This window comes from Peromyscus eremicus, chromosome 11 (genome assembly GCF_949786415.1).
Source record: "Peromyscus eremicus chromosome 11, PerEre_H2_v1, whole genome shotgun sequence".
Classification (NCBI taxonomy): Eukaryota; Metazoa; Chordata; class Mammalia; order Rodentia; family Cricetidae; genus Peromyscus; species Peromyscus eremicus.
In genome coordinates, this window is record NC_081427.1 from 47,582,858 (window position 1) to 47,598,032 (window position 15,175).

At 37.1% G+C, this 15,175-nt stretch overlaps 1 protein-coding gene across 4 annotated transcripts in view; it reads right to left on the bottom strand.

Annotated features, from left to right (window-relative positions):
* LOC131921728 (trifunctional nucleotide phosphoesterase protein YfkN-like) overlaps nucleotides 1-15,175 on the bottom strand; it is a 43,086-nt gene that overhangs the window by 8,826 nt on the left and 19,085 nt on the right. For all 4 annotated transcript variants that reach the window (XM_059276462.1, XM_059276461.1, XM_059276463.1 and 1 more), the window contains 3 exons: nucleotides 6,811-7,391; nucleotides 5,657-5,804; nucleotides 4,339-4,504 (listed from right to left, as the gene is read on the bottom strand). In XM_059276462.1, the coding sequence (XP_059132445.1) occupies nucleotides 4,339-4,504; nucleotides 5,657-5,804; nucleotides 6,811-7,391 (895 nt within the window). The remainder of the gene's footprint in view (nucleotides 1-4,338; nucleotides 4,505-5,656; nucleotides 5,805-6,810; nucleotides 7,392-15,175) is intronic.

Genomic DNA, 15,175 nt, shown 5'->3' on the forward strand with positions numbered 1-15,175 from the left:
AAGGGCATTCTAGGCAGATGGCACAGACTGTTAGGGACACAGGCAGGAGACAGCCTGTGCATCAGGAGTTGAGAGGGTTTCTTATCGAGTGAGATGGCAAAAGTACAGTTCACATATGACAGGTTGCTTGAGTTTGAAAAGGCAATGTTGAGCCAATTTGGGAATATGCCTCCAGAGTACTTGAGATCATTTACTGTGGGCTAAAGGGAACTGTTATGTAATTTTAAACAGAAGCATTACATGAACTATTTATGTTTTAGAAAAATAACTGGTGAAGTGATGTGTGGAAAATACTGTCCTGTGGATGCTCTGTTGGAGACACAAGAGATGTTCCTACAGTATAATCAGCTAATCAAGTTTCAGATGGAAGTTGATTAGTTTGTATGCAGAGGTATTGTCAGAAATTTGATTAAAATTAGATGCAAAGGTATTCTCAAATATCTTCAAATTGCATTGAGAAAAAATACTGATAGTTGGGACTAATTAAACCACTCTCCTAATTATGTATTCAGGCTCAACAGACTGACTAGTATTGCTTATTCTACATGCCTTATCTGCTCATAATTGATTTCCTGTCCTGGTCCTAATATTCATCTCTCTATATATATCCATCTAATTATTTCCCTGAAAAGTCATTTTTCTACCTCTAATTCTGTTTATAACCAGGCTAAAAAAATCATTGTTTCATCACTAAATTCGCACACACCCAGACAAGGCTTTATCACACTGCCCTGGTTAATTTTTTGTTAACTTGACACAAACCACAATCATTTGGGAAGAGGGAAACTCAACTGAAAAAATGTCCCCACCAGATTGGTCTGTGAACAAATCTGTAAGGCATTTTTTTTGATTGATGGTTGGGTGTTCAGCTTACTTGGAACAGTAACACTGCTGGGCTGGTGTCCAGGGCTGCTAGAAGGAGGTAGGCTAAGCAAGCCACGAGGAGCAAGCCAGGAAGCAGTATTCCTCCATAGTTTACCTTCTGGTTCCTGCCTAGAGTTCCTGCCCTGACTTCCCTCATTGATGGAAGGCTATAAGATGAATGAACTCTTTCCTTCCCAAGTTGCTTTTGGTCATGTTTTATCATGGCAAAAGAAACTCTAAGACACATATCAACTGTAAGAATCATGGTGGAGTTGAAGACAAATTTGGGGGTAAATTAAACTGCCTTGAATTGAGAAAGGAAACACTGGAAGGGCATTGTTAGGATGAAGGAAGGTAAGTAAAAGTTGTATGTAACTTTTTCTAATAACTCTTATTAATATAGCTCAACTTGAAATTTTATTTTTTATCAATAAATAAAACTAATAATTTATAGAATTATAGTAAAATAAATTATAAAAATAAATGTAAAAATTTATCATGTACTATATATTGTAAAGTAAATGCACTTTGTAGAAGATAGAGATTTAACACACATCACTGTGCAGTCAGCATACCTAACTCTCACCACTTTTTAAGAATATGATGTGTCCTAATAAACTGTAATCATCATGCTAGATAATAAATCTCAGGAACTATTCCTCCTATCAACTGTAATTTTATATCCTTGGAGCAACATTTCTGCACTCCAGCTTTGGTAATCTCCATTCTACTCTATAAATAAAATAAGCTTTTGGGGGATCCATTTGTAAGACCATGTGGCACTTGTCTTCTTGTCCCTGGCTTATTTAACTTAGATGATATATGTCCCCAGGTTCATTCACAGTCTCACAAATGGCAGGATTACCTTCACTTATATGGCCTGGCAGCATTCCACCCTGAATACATCATTATCCACCCATCCCTCATTGATCTCAATCTTCACTACTGTAGGTAGTGTTGCAGTGAGTGTGGGTATGCATATATTCCATTAACATACTCAACTCACTGCTTTGGCCATATATTCCAATAATGGCACTGTTGAACTATAGAGTAAGTCTAATTTTCATGTATTTAGAAATTTCCATGCTGTTTTCCATATTGGCTATACTAATTTATAGCCCTATGCATAATTCATAAATATTCTCTACATCTTTATCAGCACTTACTATTACAAAAGAACTAATTGAATGGTACCCCATGTTGTTGGATTGGAATATATAAAATAATTAAGATGGCAATACTAACCAAATTGGTACATAGATTTCAGTTCAATACACATAAAAATCCTGCCTTTCTGCAAAAATTATTAACCTGATTCTAAAATTCATTTTTGAACTATAAAGACCCCAAATAGCCAAAGCAATTCTTAAATAAATTGACTAAGTTGTTTCAAAGCTTCCTACAAAGGTGGAGCAATCCACATGGTGTGGACAGACATGCACAGCTCAAAAGAACTTGAGTGAACAGCTAAAATAAGCTTGCACACTTGTGCTAAAACTGATGTGTAGCTAGAGTACCAAGACAACCTAGTGTGAAAAAAGGTTTTTTTCAATAAATGGTCTCTAACAACAGAGTACTGAAAAAGTTAAGTTGGACCACCATCATATGCCACACACAGAAAATTAATTCAAAGTAGACCAAGGCATAAAGGTAAACTAGAAATTATGTAACTATTGAAATAAACCAATATAAATCTTAATGATAGCACATTAGACATTGGCTTCACAAAAATGGCAATGAAAGCACAAGCAAAAAGAAACAAAGTAGATTATTTTTAATAGTTAAACTCAATCTTCAAATGCCATCAGCACAGTACGATGGCAACAGTTTGGGGGAAAATGTTTGCCAATCATAAATCTCATGAGACTTAGCTGGCAGACAAGAACTCCTATGTACTCAACCTTTTCAAAGGGGTAAAGACGTAGACACATCTTAAAAGGAGACATACAAGTGGCCAAAAAGCTCATGCATGAAGAGATGCTCAACATCAACAGCCACTAGAGAGATGCCAACCAGCATCACACGATGCCATTTCCCATTAACGAGGACAGCTAGTGGGGAAGGTAACCTGTGTTGGCAGGGAAGCTTCTAGGTGACTTACTGCTGGGCGAATGTTAAAGCAGTGAAGTCACTTTGTAAACAGCCATCAATTTCCTCATGACTCAGCCCCTCAAATCCTGTATGCACTGTATCTAAGAGTCCAATAAAACACTCAGCACATGTATTTTCACAGCAGCACTGTTTATAATGGTGGAAAAGGTGGAAACAGTCCAAATGTCCAACAACTGATGGACAGATAAATGTGTCATTATCCATAAATGGTGTGGTACTCACCAATAAAAAGTAAGTACTGACACACACTATAACATAGGTGAACCTTGAAAACATGCTAAGTGAAAGAAGCTAGGAAAGGGGTCACATTACAAGATTGACTCCTATAACTGAAAAACCAGGTAAACCTACAGACTAAAAGCAGGTTATGTTTGCCTAGAGCTGAGAATTTTGGGAGGAAATGCGAAGTGACTGGCAATGTGCAGCTTCTTTGCAGAGTGAAGAAAATGTTCTTGAATTGATTCTGACAATAACTTTACAACTCTGAAAAGCTAGAAAACACTCAACTGTACAGAAATGGATGAATCATATAGTATGTTAATGAAACTCCTATACATATTTTAACCCAATTTGAAATAGTAATTTATGAAAGCATAAAATATTTCTCTGAATTCTTTTTTTGTTTGTTTTTTGTTTTTTGTTTTTCAAGACAGGGTGTCTCTGTGTAGCTTTGCACCTTTCCTGGAACTCGCTTTGGAGACCAGGCTGGCCTTGAACTCACAGAGATCTGCCTGCCTCTGCCTCCTGAGTGCTGGGATTAAAGGCATGCACCACCACCGCCCGGCTGAATTCTTTCTCCAGGGGATTTCCTTCATATTTTTTCAGCTTCTAATTCTTGTCACTATGGTGCCCTATTACAGGTACAATATGATGATAGCTTATAACATTTTCAGATATTTGATTTAAGGCTAGAACACAAAGGAGAAGCATCCACACATCTATGTCATCTAAGTGTGCTATCTTAGCATCATCTACCTAAAAATTCCAGTGAGATCTGGATATAAAAATTAGACAGAAAAGCAGTACTTTATTTTTCAAATAATTTAAAGGAAGTAAAAAACTGGGTTTGCATACTTAAATACTGAAATTCAATACTTACATAAAATATACCTATATATATAGCTAAAAACACACTGATTTTTTAGTAACAGCTTATTTTTCACATACCAATATTTTGCCACTCTCAACATTATTTAGTAAAAATAAGAATTAGAGATTTTTAAACTATACTTACATATTAACATTAATATTTTAAGACTTTTTAATTTTAAAATTTATAATGATAAGCCATATTTAAATGTGTCTGTTTTCAGTCCCGTTTTAAAATTAAGTACATCATTTAGTAGAAACGTATGAACATACCTCCCATCTAGAGCTGGGTACTTGTAAACCCCATTTTCCAGTGCTTCAAGTAGCTGTGACCCCGTTACTCTAATAACCAAAACTGGGTCCACTATGGGAAGTACAGCCAAAAGATCATACAGAGTGAAATTGCCTGGTGGGTGTATCCTATCAGATCTGAGAGTGCCTACAATGATTTAAAATGAGGGAAAAATGTGTTTTAGTTTTCTCCATAAAACAGTACTTTGATGACTCAAAGTTACATTTCAACTCAAAATCTTCCATCCCTAGGACAAAAGGCCGTAATCAGGTTTTTAATGTCTTCCTCATATTTACTTCCTGCTTAATCTTATATGTAACATATTCATTTTAGAAGACTTAATTTCATGTCAACTCCCATGTTCTTCTTAAGTTGTAACATTACAACTGGAAAGCTATTACTCTTCCACTCCCGCAGAACCAGGCCCACGAATTCCAGAACAGATCTTCACAGGCAGCAACTACAAAAAATTTCTTTCTTGGAAAATGTTTTCATGGACAATTCTAAACCACTCAGATGCAAGGTTAAGAGCATTTGTATCTTCCATGAAAAACAGAATTCTAAGAAGTTTATCATTCGGATGCTAAGCAGTATTACATCACAACTTTGGGGAGCAGAAGGCAGAAGCTGAAACTGGGGATCAAATCCAAGGCCTGGCACACACCAGGCCAGAGTTCTGTCACTGTGTGACATCCCGACCTGACAGTCTAAGCTCAGGAAGCAGTCGAGACCCAGTCTCCATGCCCAGACAACACCCAAAGCTCTCGGTTACAGCATATTAACTAAAGTTGTTTTCACAGGAGGATTGTTTTTTATTGTCTACAGTGACTCTTAAAATCTTTAAACTCTAAGTCTACCAACTTCCAACAAAAGCAGTGAGACTGACTAAATCCTGTCGCTGTCTGTCCTGCAGGAAGCTCTTACCATCTCCTTACTAAAGAGGTAGGAAGGCAAGACTGGGCAGAGCAAGAACTTCAGCCCAGAGACTTCAATCTCTTGCTTTTTATTTCATCAGAGAAGAACAGCACAGGGTTGAGACAGATGAGAGACAGCGATCTCTTCACAGAAATCTCATTGGCAAGTCAACACTCTACAAACCAGATGCTTTAAGTTTCAGATAAACTGAACTCCAGAATCTACTTCCAAAAACCTAATTCTTACAGGAAATGGGTAACTAAACTCATGAAATTAATAAAGTTTTTAAGTAGGACTTCACAAATCTTAAAAATACCTACTATTACTACAAGTTCTGGCAACCTGATCTTAGCTATTGCATGTCCCTTTTAACCCTGAACTCACCTGAATTAAGGAGTGCCACATCAGCACGTGTGGCCTCTAACATTGCATTCGTCACCAGATTTCCAAGATTGCTCTCACATCTTCTGACTGTAATTTCACGGCCATCTAATTCCATATCGATTGGGCAGAGAACTTCTTTTAACATGTACTAGAAGAAGAAAAAATAGCTATCTAAAATCAAAATTCCTTATGTTTTATTGATTTCTTAAATTAATTTTCTCCACTTGATCATTTATTTTTACTTCAAGTTAAAAGTCAAGAGAATTTACTGGAGCCCTTCTTTTCTGTATTACTACTAAAAGGATACCAAAACACGAAACACTCAAGAGCCACTGACTTTAAAAGCTATGAAATAAGCCATGTTATCACACAGTTTTGAAGCCTTCATCCTAGTCTTCTAGAGCCAGAAACATGTTATAAAAATATGTCATATTCATGGCATCAAGCTGATCCAACATTAAACAATTAATTACTTCCAACTGAAGCAGAAAAGAAACTTCTGTTCCCATAGAATTAGCTCAGGTGCCAAAAGTTATATTAAACAGTACATACATAGATATCAATAGAGCATGGCTTATACTTCATAAATCTCTCACAAAAGTAACACACAGGTATAACCTTTAAGCAACTACATTTTGCCCAACATGCTTAGGGGCCTGCTAAAAAGACAATCCTTAAGTTTTCAAATTCATGTAAGAGTCTAAGTGGCCTGACGACAAATCACTGAAGGTTTGAAATATGTATGTAGAAGAAAGGGAGGAAAACCATATTTTCATTACAAACTGACGTAAAATTCACCTGTGCTTTCGTATTAAGCTAGTGCTTAATCTAAATATCAATCTCTTTACTAAAGGCATAAATTCTTACAGAATTTGATTACAGAAAAACATTTTAATAATATCAGTTAAGATAAACAGAAATGTTACAGTGGGTCTAAATTCCTTTTATTTGCAAAGTCAAAATAAAATATAAATGGGATATATAAATTTAAAAAGATAGAAAACTATCACAAATTCCCATGAATTTATTGTGATTGGAGATGTTATTTTTGGTGTTGCTCATTCACTATCAGAGGCTATGATGCAGTCTACAACACTGTTTAAAATGTGATCACCCCACATTTTGCTGAGGACCACATGGAATACCTCACCCACCTGTATGTTTTGGGTAAAATCTCTTACTATTGCTTTAATATATGAATCTTCTTCCAAATAACTCACAACATCCACTTTCTCAAACACATATTGGAAAGAGGCATCAAATAGCCGTATATTTATTTTTGTCAGATTTTTAAAATCAGATCCACTTTTGACAATCCAAGTCTCATTCACTTTCCTGATCCCATATTCGTGGTCATGGCCTCCCAGAATCAAGTCGAGCCCTTCTGCTCGCTGGGCAAGCCTTGTGTCGTTCCCCCACTTCATATGTGTCATAGCAATCACAAGGTCGGCTCCTTCTTCTCTCAGCTCCACTGCTAGCTCATTAGCAGCTTCGACATAATCTTTATAGCTTACATTAGACTTGTTAACGGTAGCCAGGGTATCAAGCCAGTCTTCTTCAACCAGTCCAATTAAGCCAATCTTCAGATTGTTCCAATTAACTATCTTTTTTACTGTACCATGGCCAAGAGGTTCAGAAGTAAATCTGTCATGGACATTACTGAGAAACCACGTGAAGTGCATTTGTTTCATGTAGTCTTCCAAAATATCAACACCAAAATCAAACTCATGGTTTCCTAAAATAAAAAAATAATAAAATAAAAGTTTAAGTTTAAATCACAAGAATATTTTTCCAGTCCCAAACATATTGCAGTTCTCCATGAGGTAGCTTCCAATAGATGCAAAGCTGCATGTTAAGAGTAAGCATTTTTAACACATATATGTTTAATTAGCCCAACTTTCAATTAGAAAGACAGTGATTTTTAGAAGCCTTCAGCCATAGAATGTCTCCTAGCAATTCAGATAGTGTTGTAGTTCAAAGAAAGTCTTAAGTTTGGAAAAGAAGCCTTGCAATATGGGGGAATGCAGTGACATGATTAATGGATGCTCAATAACACACTAATTTAAAGATTACTTTTAGTGCATGCAGCCACACTTTATAAAAATACACATTCTTATTCCTGACTGAAAATTTCATAAAATTCAACCACACTATGAAAGGAGGAAGGTCCTGGTGCATCTCTACTGTATTATCTAAAATCACTATATCTGTCACAAGGGTAAATAAGTAGTCGTTATGAAAATAAAAGCCAGGATTGGTGATACAGGCCTGCAGGACCAGCTATGTGAGAGGCTGAGTCAGGAGAATTACAAGTTCAAAGCCTAACTGTGCTATAAAGGAAGTTCCTGGCTAGTCTGGGCAATTTAGGAATGCCCTGTCTCAGGAAGCAAAAAGCAAGCTGGGATCCAGCACAGCAGTGCAGCACCTGTCCAGCACACCGAAGGAAAATTCAACTTAGGGATCCTTTAGGTAGTAACCAGGAGTTACTCCTGAAGTTAGCCCTGTGGCAGACCCCTTTCTAAAGGAAAATTCAAGAACAAAATCTTCCATCGGATTATATTTTATCATTTCATATTTAAAAGCAACAGATTTACATAAAGCAGGATATTTTAGGAATACAGTAAAGTATCTGTAGCATAGAATTAATCAGTATAATATGTGAAATTAACAATTCAATAGAAAATTCAGATGCAAGCTGGCTTCTTTCCTCTGGAAAATATGTTGACAGTTGATGGCAATTTATCTGTCCTTGAAAAAAAATCATAGGTCAATGTCAATTTTATTTTCCTTTTATACTTTTAGAGACTTTTATAATTAGTTGGAGGTTTTTATAATTGGAAACCCTGGCATATCTACTTCCTACATGATTTCTGGAGAACTTTTTTGCTGTAATTCTCATAGGTAATGATCAGGTACAGACCATGCATTCTTGATCTAAAAATCCCATATCTGAACGTTTTGAGCACCAAAGTAGGTATCACAAGTAGGTAGGTGACTCCATACCCGATTTCATGTAACAGGTTACTTTCAAAATAAAGAGAAGTAAAACATTGCATAAAATTGCCTCCAGACAATTATCAAGCATACACGAGATAGAAATGATTTCTGTTTGGACTTACATTCCATGTCCAAGGTAGCTCTGTATTAAAATGTAAATACTATAAAATAAAAAACCTCTGTGATCTAAATCACTTCCAGTGCCAAACATTTTGAATGTGAAGTGCTCAACCTCTCTAAGCTAAATAACCATGTATATTTCCCTACAGTAACACTTTTGATCTCACAAGTCTTATGAAGCTATGTTATGACAATAAAATTAATAAGCTCTTATAATAAGGTTATAATATAGAAAAATATACTGAAATCCTATTTTTCTATAAACTAGGATGAACACCAGGAACTTGAAATTTAAAACAATCTGCCATATACACTGGTACCACTCCAAATAAAATACCTAGGAATAAATGTAACAAAATGCAGAGATGTGTGTGTGTGTGTGTGTGTGTGTGTGTGTGTTCACAAGCTTCACGCCATTAAAACTGAACATTTCTGCTACTAAAGGACACTGTCAAAAGAATGAAAGAGTAAGCCAAAGAATGGAGAGAAAACATTCACACACACACACACACACACACACACACACACACACACACACGGGAAAGTACAGTGAAGTCTTATGAAAAAATCACAGAACTGAATAAATGGAAAGAAAACAAATGTTCATGGACCAAAAAAAAAAAAAAAAAAAAAGACTCAGTATTTTCAAAGTTAATTCTTCTCAACTGATGTACAGATCCAATCCCCTTCTAACCAAGATCTTAATTTAAAGAAAGTCATTTCATGGGTATCAGCAGACTGACTTACATGGAAAGCCAGAACACATAACGATGTTCACGGAGAAGAAAAATAGGAGGGCTTTTACTCAACTTGAAGACTTACTAAAATGGACAGTGCTCACGACAGGGAGGCAGCAATGAAGTAACAGACAAACTGACCAAATCAGTCGATCAGAAGGATAGAGAGCTCAAACGAAGATCTGAGACCGGGGTTGGATAAAGCACAGGGACAAATAGCCAAACGAATGGAAACACATGAACTGTGAACCAATGGCTGAGGGGTCACCAACTGGATCAGGCCCTCTGAGTGGGTGAGACAGTTGATTGGCTTGATCTGTTTGGGAGGCATCCAGGCAGTGGGACCGGGTCCTGTGCTCATTGCATGAGTTGGCTGTTTGAAACCTGGGGCCTATGCAGGGTCGCTTGGCTCGGCCTGGGAGGAGGGGACTGGACCTGCCTGGACTGAGTCTACCAGGTTGATCTCAGGGGGGATGGGGGGGTGCTTTGCCCTGGAGGAGGTGGGAGTGGGGGGTGGGCTGGGGGGAGGGTGAGGGGGGCAGGAGGGGGGAGAACAAGGGAATCCGTGGCTGATACGTAGAACTGAATTGTATTGCAAAATAAAAATAAATTTTAAAAAAAATAACAATCACAAAAAAAAAATCCAATGGAGAAAGATTATCTCCTCCAAATGGTATTCAAAGTTGTTTTAACTTCATATCCACATTTTTAAAAAATGAATCTAGAAAGACTAGGCAATACTGGTGACCTCTAGGCTTGACTGAGTGACCCTGGCAACTTACACATGAAAGAGGCTACATCATTCTAAAGGCATCCCTGGAGGCATGAATAGTGAACCTGCACACAAAGACCATATGTTCTGTAAAACAGTTAAGGAAATCTTATAATCCAAAAAGCATTACCAGGCAAACCACTACTGTGATTGATAATCTCTGTGGTCAACCTGACTGAATTTGGAACCATTTAGGCGATGGTTAGACACACCTCTGCACATGTCTGTAAGGCTATTTCTAGAAATAATTTACAAATGGAGAAGTCACACCTTAAATATGAGTATATCATGTCATGTGCTAGGTACCTAAACAGGGTGTAGGGGTAAAGTGCTGAAGGTCCCCCTTTCGCTGCTTCCTGGTCATGTCATGTGCTGGGTACCTAAACAGGGTGTAGGGGTAAAGTGCTGAAGGTCCCCCTTTCGCTGCTTCCTGGTCCATCTAGATGCCAACAAGTGGCTGCACACTCCTGTTGCCACGGAGCTGCCCACCACCATGCCTTTCTGCCATAAAGGGCTATATCCTCTCAAACCACAAGTCAAGGTAAATCCTCCATCCCTGTGTGGCTTCTGGTCCAAGTATTTGGTCACAACCAAAAGAAAAGTAAATGAAACTTAATTAACAGATGTAAATGCTGCAGAGAATCCTTTCTGTGTCCAACACTGTTCTTGGACTTAAACACACAACAGATACAAACCAGACTGAGACTTTCTGTTCTTGTAGAATGAGGGGGAGAAAGATAATAGGTGAAGTACATCCTCTCGGGTATTTGCATGGCTCTCAGGGATATGGAGAAGAGGGAACTTTGCATGCTGTCAGTTATAATGTAAATTAGCACAGTTATTATGGAGAGCAGTAAGAAGGTACATCAAGAAACTTAAAAATAGAACGATTATAAGACCGAGAAATTCCACTTCTAAGAATCCATCCAAAGACACTGAAAACAGTATGTGAAAGCAATCCCTGTTCCCCAGTGTTCACTGCAGTGTTAGTCACAATGGCAAAGATTTGGAGTCAACCTCATGTTCATCAATGGAAAACTTCCTTAAGTGTATATATGCACAATGGACTATTACTCAGTCTTTAAAAGGAATGAAATTCTATGATTCCAGAAAGCATATTCTACTTAGAATATCCTTTCAGAAAGACTGTGCATACACTTACTTATATGTGAGGTATTTAAAGAGCTGGATTTATTTGAGCATTAAATAGAATGATGGTTTTACCAGAGACTGGGGTAAGGAAAGTCTACAGAACAGGGAGTTGTAAAAACAAGAGAGCCAAGTTACAGCTGAACAGGAGAGCTGTGCCACACGTGAACACTAGTCCATAATGACATGATAGCCCAAATGACTGACAGGAGAGTATTTCAGATCAAATGTCACCAAAAGTACTGATTGAAGTAAAGAATACATCAGTTCATTTTAACTTTTTATTCTAGATTATAAACTTATGTCTCATTGTATATTTACTTATCACATACTCATATTTATAAGTAATAACACCAATTAAAATACTAATTTAAAAATTAATAAAACACATAGTAATTTTTATTCAAACTATGCATTAAAAACACTTGGCTTGTATGATCAAAACACTAAAACTAATTAGATTTAGCATATAATTGTTTTACCTTTAATTTGTACATCAGACTAATAATGAAGCTAAAGACTATACATCAGTATTCAGCCATCATGAATTCATATACCAAGGTCATAACTGAGATTCATGAATATGACTTCAGCTACATTTTTAAAAGATAGAAGCTGCTTTCACTTGTTTATTTTCTTTTTTGCTTACTTTTATTTATTTGGTTTTATTTCATTCATGTATGTGTATATGTATGTTTGCACCCCAAAGGCCAGAAGAGGATGCATGATACCTGAGGTGGAGCTACAGACTTGTTACACGGGTGCTGGGATCCGAACTCTGGTCCTCATATTTGTGCAGAACATGTTTAGCTGTTAAGCCATCTCTCCAGACCCTGGAGGTTTCTTTTAAAAGATATTTCTTATAAGCTGACCAGGCTCCTAAACACTTGATCACCTCTTCCATTTGTACCTCGGAAGTTTATTCCTCTGTGCCTAACCATAGCCATTAAAAGCCAGAATTACATCTGACTGGACCAAAGGAGGATGAGACCAAAACCAACTCTGGAGCAACCTGCTACAAGAGTGGACAAACCACATCAGACCACAGACACATGCTGTGACAGGTGCTTGGACAAACCACATCAGACCACAGACACATGCTATGATGACAAATATTTTTAGCTTCTCAGAGGATGACTCAGTTTCCTGGGAACTCAGAAGCCAAAAACAGGTCCAACCACAACTCCCCATCATTAGCTTGCCCTGAGTCGCACCTAGTATGTTACAGACCAAAAAAGAAAGGTTCTTTATTTTTCCCTTTCATTTAAAATAGATTCTTTTCTCATACAATACACCCTGATTATAGTTTCCCCTCCCTCTACTCTCCATCTCTCCTCCCCATCTCTCCTCCACTCCAGATCCACTTCCTTTCTGTCTCTCATTTAAAAAAAACAGGCTTCCAAGAGATAACAAATAGGACAAGATAAAATATAATAAGATAAAGCAAAAACCATCATAGCTAAGTGGGACAAGGCAAACCAACAGAAGGAAAAGAGTCCCAAGAGCAGGCACAAGAATCAGAGACCCATTTGTTCACATAGGAGTTTCATAAAAAACAAAACAAAACAAAACAAAAAACACTAAGCTAATAGCTATGATACATACACAGAAAACCTGGTGCACACCCTTGTAGGTCCTTACCAGTTGCTATAGTCTCTGTGAGTTCATATGGGCCTTGCTGAGTTGACTCAGAGGGCCCTGTTCTCCTGCTGTCCTCCATCTCCAACAAAAGGAATATTCTTAAAAGCAGCAAAACTTTCCAGTCCAGGAACTATAGTCTCACAATAGACTCAAAACTTGAAATATAATATTTTTTTCTTTTGTGATTATACTTTCATCATTTTACCCTTCCCTTTCTTCTCTTCAAACCCTCCCATATACTCCCTTATTCTCTTTCAAATTCATGGTCTCTTTTTAGTTATTGTTACATATATTAGGAATATATATGTATACATATGTGTATATACATATATTCATATATTTTTTCCTAAATGTATGAACACAACCTGCTTCATTTCAACAGAATAAACTGATTTTCTTAAAAACGTAGGTGAGATGGCAATGAAACAGGAAGATATGAAAGAAACAATGACCAACATTCATATTTGTTTGGACATACAACATAATCTTGGACAAAGCCCTAGAAAGTAAAGATTACTAAGGGGTATGAGAACCAGGCAGAAATGGGCACACAGAGAAAAGAAATGATTTGCTCTACAATGAAATGTTTTGGTTATTAAGCCTGATGACTATATCATCTGAACACATATTTATAAATATCATAACTTTATTACAGTGCATTTTAATGAGGTAGTCTCACATGCACCTTTGGTAGACTTCTCCCCAGCTCACTCTCATCTTTCTTTGTGCTACTCTGGCTTTGGATATTTCAAGTTCAGTGGACTCCATTAGCTGACTCCTGCTGGCTTCCTGTTGGACTAAACCAATGGTAGATATAGGCAGGAATAGAACTGGTTATTATGAAGGAGAAGGTCAAGGTATTTATTACTCAGATTCCTCCCTTCTTAAAGGTCACTGTAGATTGGCTGTGTGCTATGCTGAAACCATGTATCCATCCTACCAGCTGACCTTCCCATGGGATTCCTCCCTTACCTTTTCAGGCCTCATTACACCATCCTCATAATAATGCTAATAGAAATAGTATACAGCAACACATGTAATTTTAATATTTCTAGAACCACATTTTGAAAAGAAATTGAGAAAAGAAATTTACATTTTTGTTTTCATACTGTCTTGAAATTCCAGTGTCTATATGGAATTTAGAGCACACCTTAGTTTAAAGTAGTCACTTTTTAACTGCTCAAAGCTATCTTATCCCCCCTTAAGTATTTTCTTCTTTCTCCCATATCTTTAAAGCCTTTTTATTATACTATCCCTAAATTTCTCACATGAATGTGTAATCTATTTTGTGTAAGAATAAAACTCACATACTGAGGGAACTGCTTTATAGAATGATCAAGAAAAAGCAGTACACAAAGTGGTATAGTCACTATGTGATCCCAACTACATAAACAAATGTACATGGAAGAAATGGGAAAGAAATACCACAAGAGGTGAACCTAAATGATGATGTCTGACTTAGTTTTAATTATCAACTTGTCACAACCTAATGTCACCTAAGAAGAGAGTCTCAAAGTCCAACTGAGGGATTGTGGAGATCAGATTGGCTGGTAGGCACAACTGTGGGGAATTGTTTTCATCACTAATCAATACAAAAGGATCCAGCCTACTGTGGGAAGCACCATTCCCTAGAAGGATCCAGCCCACCATGGGAAGCACCATTCCCTGGGTCTTGGGTTGTATAACAAAGTTAGCTAAGTAATGAGTCTGTGAGAAAGCCAGAATGCAGTGTTTCTCCATTGTCTCTGCTCCATATTCCTGTCTGAGTTCCTGCCACGTCTTCCCCCAATGATAGGCTGTAACCCGGAAGTATAAACAAGTAAATCCTTTCCTCCCCATGTTGCTTTGGTTAATATTTTATTACAGCAACAGAAAGAAACTACAATAAATGGCATTATGATTACTTTCAATTTCTTTACATATTTTTGTACTTCTGAAATTGCATTAAATTACTTTAAAAGACTTTAAAAATGTCAAAATGACAAAAATACAATATAACAGCAAAACTGATAAGTTGAATATAACCAACAGGTATTGGCTGCTTCTTCTCACTTTCTTAGAAGAGAAACCCACTTGCAGTAGGGTTGGAAGGAAAAAGAAACT